At 31.8% G+C, this 6,848-nt stretch overlaps 1 protein-coding gene across 1 annotated transcript; it reads left to right on the top strand.

The window, feature by feature from the left end:
• Positions 1-421: 421 nt before the first annotated feature.
• LOC124375027 (protein arginine N-methyltransferase 7-like) lies at positions 422-3,005 on the top strand. Its single transcript, XM_046833157.1, has 2 exons — positions 422-691; positions 2,489-3,005. The coding sequence occupies exons 1-2, from the start codon at positions 525-527 to the stop codon at positions 2,835-2,837; spliced, it is 516 nt and encodes a 171-aa protein (XP_046689113.1). The 5' UTR covers positions 422-524; the 3' UTR covers positions 2,838-3,005.
• The last annotated feature ends 3,843 nt before the right edge of the window (positions 3,006-6,848 follow it).

Genomic DNA, 6,848 nt, shown 5'->3' with positions numbered 1-6,848 from the left:
CTTTCTTCATTTTTGGGTACACTTTTAATATCTATTTCTAAATTATCTTATAACGTGTGATGAAATTGTAGAAAAAAACAATTTATTTTTTTAAAGAAAGAAATGGAGGTATTTAATTAGAAATGAAATGGCCCTTTCTTACACTTAACCTGCGACAACGAAATGACAAAAAAGCATTGTTTTGCCATTTTGAGAAATAGCAAATGAAAAGATAAAGCAAATATTACTAAACTTAGCTATTATACCAGATCTGACTAAAAGAACTAAGAACTATGCAATAACAGAAACAAAAACAATCCTGTGTCTTTTAAGTGAGACAAAGAATGCTCCCATGTATTTTACCATTTTGAGGTCGTAATGTCTTGATGAACTGAAATTATTGATATTGAGGTTAGGTATGAAAAAGGAGGACTGGGATGGCATTATCTTCATTGGTCATTTATATTAAAGTACATTGAGAAATGGTTACGTTATGAGATGGGTTCAGTTAAGCTCACATACCATGTAGAAAATAAATTGTATTTATGTTTAAGAGTGCTAGTACAGTGAGTGACACTGAGGTGGAAGTGCAGCCACTCTGGGAGTACCCTGGAGTCTCTCTGTCTGCCAGTCATCAGCTGATAAGCTTTGACCTCACTACTGTCGTTCCTCAGTCTGAAGTGGAGGTTCGGGGTACCATCACCACCACAGTGTGAGTGCCAAATAGTTTTAATGAAAGTCAGAAAATATTTTGTGTATAGTCAATTATTTGGAAACTAGATTTATCAATTTTATGTACCAGTTTGAAAACCATTAACCTAACATTTTTAAAGTAACATTACAAAATTTGTATAAGAGCAGGTTGAAATATAAATTTATTTACGGCATAAGAGATAAATTATTGCAACTAACGTATTGCCTACTATAATTAACACAACTTCGTAAATTGGAAAAAAAATAATACAAAAATATCCCTTCCAGCTCAGTTGGAAGAAAGATGGATTTCACTTGTGGCCGTTATATGTAAACGTAAAATTGGAAATGCATTATTAGTTTAGATGTTTAATTTGCACATCACTGATGGGGCAGTAACTGTCAATGTTGGCATGTTAATAATATAATAACTAACCCTGTTTTACTTTTGTTGTTGAATTGGATATAATTGTGTCTTATGCATTATGTATAGTTATTCACCCACTCATTATGAATGCCGGTTTAACTAGTGTTTCCGGAATGGAAATCTTTAAAGCAAGGCGTCCGTTGCACGAATGTACATCTCAATCACTGCACTGGTAACAAGAACTCCTTGTACTCGATTATGCTTCGTAACCAAATCAGTATGCTCTCACTGATCTAGCGGTAAAATGGTGAACTAAGTACTTATTATTTATTTCACCATGTTTTTTCTGGTAATTGATTCGCAACTCATCAAAAATAAAAATAAAATTGGTCATTCTATTATACAACGGAGTAACTCGTCAGCAACCCTTTTGTAGCCATAAGTTAGTCGACGAATTAAATGGGCAAAAATCCTTAATGGGTTAAGAATTGTGACAAGATATTGGTTTGCATTAGTGCTATCCTGCTTATAAACTTGTGAATTAAGAATTATACGTTGAGTTAGAGTATGAGAAGCATTGGAAAATATATATAAAATGTGATCACCATCATTGAATTTCTTAACTGCATGGAATTATATGTTGAATTGACACATAAAAAGACCACTGCCATCTGCTTTTGATACTACAAGAAGGGTGTTACTACAGTGCATTTGGCCACTCGTGATTGTCCCCACTGGTACTGAGACTATGTTAGCTCTACGATTTACATGATTCAGTTTCATCAAACTGAATGTTTTTATACTCAGTTGTAGGCTGGTTTTACTTCTTATTTGAGGTTGTAAGAATAATGGGTAATAAAATTTTAAAAATGCCATCTAATTTTTTAGCCAAACAAAATTGGTAAAGATAAGAATTTATTGAAGAATCGTTAATCAAATTGAGATTAGAGTGTTGAACTGGAACACTGGTGTTAGGCAATTTATTGCAGCTTCTACATTTCAGAAATTTGTATCCAATATACTTGTCCACTGTCAAAAAAGGAGTGTATTAGGTACAATATTATTTCATCATTTTTTATTCTTGTAAGAAACAGTGATTGAATCCTTCCATTTGATGATATTGTTTGCTCATTCATCGCCCTTATTTAGGGCATTTGAAATAAATGGCTTGTTTGAAAGTCAGTGATGGCTAACGTTATCTGTCTACACAAGTTTTATTTAATTTATGACTCAGCTTTAATATATAAGTTATTATTATAATCATATTTGAGGTGACCAGTATCATCAGAACATCTCCGTTATCTGTATTGATCCTATTAGAGATTCCACTACTCAACACATTACTGTAATTTTATTTCCGTTATAATATCTGTTAATTGGTCCTAGACATTTGTTAAAAACATTTTAGTAGTGTTTTGACTAAAATATCAAATTTTTTTCTGTTTACAGTTCAGGAACCTGTCATGGAGTTGCCCTCTGGTTGGATGTTCATCTTGATTCTCATACAGTAGTCTCCACAGGACCTCAGTCATCCCCCCAACCTGGTCAGGAGAGTTTCCTGGGACCCTTACTGCCGCCAAGGAGTGTACTTCTTCCTCCCACAGGTACCTGTCACTTCCCAGAGCCACTTAGGACTACAAAGCGGTCTTCAGTCCCACTACAGGCGAGATCACTTTTAACTTTGCTATTCAGAAATAGCATCCACATTATCCTTTTTGAAATCCTGTTATCCTACTGGCAGTTCTTGATTATAACCAAGAACATGTTTTCAAGGCTACTGAGAAAACTTTTAATATAAAAATTTGAACTGTGAGTACAATTTACATAAAAACATTTAGGTGCATCTGTCTATCATCAACTCCTGAAGAACGAGGGTGCTCTCTAAGAAAATATTTTCTCATTGAAAATTAATTGTGATTCATAAGTGGAAAGGATAATAAATAACAAGTTGTTATAACATAAACCAAAGGCCTTTCCTTATCTGTGTTCTATATCTGAGATAAAACAATTCATAACACCTTTTTAAAAGATCTGAAGAAGAAGTGTTACTGATTTTTTGTTTCACTGAACAATGGCAAATGTCTGGAAAATCCTGTTTCCTTCACAATCCTTCCATCGTCAAAAATAAACTTCAAACTAAGGATCTGAAAGAAAATAGAAAGTATGGATAAAATTGTCTAGTATTGCTACCAGAACTACAGCACACTAGGCAGTGCCCATGTTTTGCTCGGGAAGGGTTAACAATTTACTATTTGAAATTTAAAATGTTAAAAAAACTAGAAAATTAACATTAACCCTGGACCTGGCTGGCAGTTTGAATTTCCATAATGTCAAGCACTCTTTTGCTTATTGTGCACATAATCATTCAAACCTATGTAAAATTTCTTGAATTAAAGTACATAATTGGATATTTTCTTTTTTAATGCATTGCAAGGAACATTTATATGCAGTTGTATTTCTTTTGCGTTTCAATTTAAAATTTATTTAGTATTAAAAAAAAAGAAAAGTAATCAAAACAAGTTTAACAAAATAAATAGTCCTTATGAAAAATAGATAGACATATTTTGTTTATTTTTTATTACATACAAAATGCTCCTCAAAATGGTTTTTTGTGAAAAACAAAAAAAATTCTACTTTCCTACAACATTTTTGATTTCTTTATTAAAATAGTAAAATTTTGCGTTTTTACAAAAACTACATTTCATATTAAAAATTTCACTATGACAAGTTTGATGTTACTTGACATAATCACAACTCTTTATAGTAAAAAAATAAAAATAACAAAATACTAGCAACTAGTCAAAACTAGTGGTGTGATATTTACAGAAGATGCTGTTAACCGAGATTTGGATGGATGTCTTTCTTAGGACCAGAGGGTTATAATCAGATGTTTGAAGCAGATGCTCTTATTAAAGAATAAATTTGATGTAGCTAACCTTTTTCTTGAACAAAATTTCCCGTGTCAAAAGTAGAAGACAAAATCACGTTATTTTGCATTCTGTTGGAGTAGCGGAACAGAAATAGCAAACCAACGTTTTGTATTGCAGCTTTATAATTTCTTTGCACACTTATTACACCTTATTATTCAATAAACAATACATTGAGTTAAACTGTGAAACATCCCAACTAATCTAATATACAATTTGCCCTACTTAAATCAGATTTTCAGTAGGATAAGTTAGATTAAAAAGATGACTGCAAAAACTGCTAGTTGCTTGACATTGTAGAAATATTTTTAAGTGACTATTTCACTAGTAGTTTGACAGGTCCAGTGTAAAAAGCCTGGTTTCTGCACAAACTCTTAATTCTAGTTCTGATTAAATATATATAAATCCAGGTTTACTCTGTAATTTATTATATTTTTAATGATGTTATTACAATTAGTGAGTAGTTTAGACCGTAATTGACAAGGCTCTGTTGTTTTCTTGTTTGATCTATAAATAAATAATATGATGTTGGAATATATGTATAAAGGGGTACATAAGTAATCAAACAAAAACTACCTTATTCAAAACAAAACTGGTCTAGGTCATGATTAGCTATTTTAGGTCAGTTAATAATTTTCTGTAGGGGAGGGTACAAGAATATACTCTGTCAGCAGCATAGAACAAAACATGGTCGGCACATTGCATAACGCAGCCACTGCATTGGCAAATAAGAATTTATTTTATTGTTGCTCTTCAATAAAGTGTTACAACATTTTACTCACTAATGGTCTTTCTTATTGTTGAGTGAAACCATTTTGTTATCTTTAGTAAATTATTATAAGTTTTGTAAATAACATTGTAACTTGTTTTATCATACTAATAGAATGAAACATAGTGTTTTCATAGTGCTCTTATCACACTTATGAATTTCATATAACTTTGTGAAATGTAATAATAAAGACCTTGGTTTTTAGCTTTGGGGAGGAAATCTAGGTTTGAATCTCAATTCAGGCCTGGGATTTTCACATGGGTTTGGTCTGAGATAATTTGATAATATTGCAAGACTTGACAAGAATCTACAAAGACTGTGAACACAAATGTTGCGATATGTGGACACTGAAGAGAGTGCTTATCTTACAACTGAGGTTTGAAGAGTGGGAAAATTGTATTACCAAATAAATAAAAAACATTTTCTCATGTTCCTATCTTTGATATTAAATTATTCCTCTATGTACAGTATTTTATTTTTAAAATGCTAAAACAAACCATTAGAAGCTAGGCAAAGAAGCAGAAACTAGTCTTTAACAATATAGCAACAAAAAACCGATTTTTTATAATTAACTACGAAGTGTTTAGGTGTCTGTGACATGTTGCGACATGGTATACATTCATAGATAAAACATATCCTTTACAATAGGGGCCTCTATCACTTCTATGTAAGAGTGAAGGATGCACTATCATTATCACCTGCGCTTATAAGCAGAAACGTAACTGCGATAATTAGTTTTTATCAGTCTTATGTTACTAAAGGCTGTTTCACATTACTGGTAGAGCACCCTTAACTGTAATATTTATTGTAATTATTTCCAAATGTTTTTACTTCACAAATATTTGTAAAAGATTTTAATTTCTAAATCTTTTTTGAATTATTTGATGTATTGTTATACTATAAGTTGTTACAGGTTCACATTTTTTAAACATGAAATGTTTTCTCAATAGCTTGAAATGTTCTGAGGAAGTTATTTTTCAAAGACTGTCGATACACATCCATACTGTATAGTTTTCATATGGCAAATCGTTTATGATTAAAACTGATTTTTTGACATTTTGTCTTTGTTTTAATTTATACCTTACAAAACATTGTCTGCATTTCTTCAATTGAAAAAAAATGGTAAAATAATATGTGAAATGTTTAGTTAGTAAGAGGTAGCTTGAATACAATCCTCACTCGGATATTTGCATTCCTAAAATGAAAAAGGTTTTTTGTCGTATTACGGTGGGTGTGTTGAAAAAAGGAATGAACAAATATATAGTTTTCCATGCGGTTTGATGGGTTTGATTGTCAAGTTTCTTTATATTATTATATTGGTTGCTCATGATCCTGAAGTAAAAAATAAACATTTTCCAGGCTGTATTCATTGTTTACTTTTTAAGTGGCTGCTGCTAAGGTTAGACTTGTTTTATTAACTCATTTTTATGAATTTATCCTTGGGGTCAAAGAATTATTATTATATTTTGCGGTGAAAAATGAAAATATAAGTGTAACAAAATGCAGGAAATGTTAATAAAGGACCCTATGGTAAGTCTGCTGTGAGTAAAACAATGGTTTTAATGGCATGGTATTAATGTTTACAAAGACTGCCCCCTTGAAGACATCTGAAAATGACAAATGCTCCGGGACCACCCAATGGAAAAACATGAAAAAAAGTGGAAGAAATGGTTATGAACGATCGCCATATTATGATTATAGAAGTCGCTGGAATGATGTTGGCCATATCAGTTGGCTTATTTCCATGACATTTTTTTCGAATGTTTTGGGAATGAAACGGGGTTTAGGAGTAAAATTTGTTTAAAAAAATTGTTTAATTTTGAACAAAAACAGCAGCAAATGGGAAGTTGCTCAGGAGTCCCACATAAAATTTAAGTCAACGACCATTGATAGAATTACTGGTAAACATGTTATAACAAATTATGAGACCTGAGTTTTACAGAATATGACGTCGAAACTAAGACAACAATCATCCCAGTGGAGGCATACTGGGTCGACAAGTGCAGTCCCAATACGTGAAGTGTTATATCTCAATGTGTTCTTCGCATTTTAATAGGATCTAAGGACATACCTCCCTTACTAAACAGCACTGAAGTTAAGTTATTTTGCTTGT

This window comes from Homalodisca vitripennis, unplaced genomic scaffold (assembly GCF_021130785.1).
Source record: "Homalodisca vitripennis isolate AUS2020 unplaced genomic scaffold, UT_GWSS_2.1 ScUCBcl_12570;HRSCAF=22345, whole genome shotgun sequence".
Classification (NCBI taxonomy): domain Eukaryota; kingdom Metazoa; phylum Arthropoda; class Insecta; order Hemiptera; family Cicadellidae; genus Homalodisca; species Homalodisca vitripennis.
This window is presented reverse-complemented; position numbering and strand designations above follow the sequence as displayed.

Bases quoted from the DNA above. Each gene is read 5' to 3' on its own strand.
- LOC124375027 (XM_046833157.1), top strand. From the start codon at position 525: ATGTTTAAGAGTGCTAGTACAGTGAGTGACACTGAGGTGGAAGTGCAG. The intron at 692-2,488 runs GTGAGTGCCAAA...TTCTGTTTACAG, and splicing joins GGTACCATCACCACCACAGT to TTCAGGAACCTGTCATGGAG.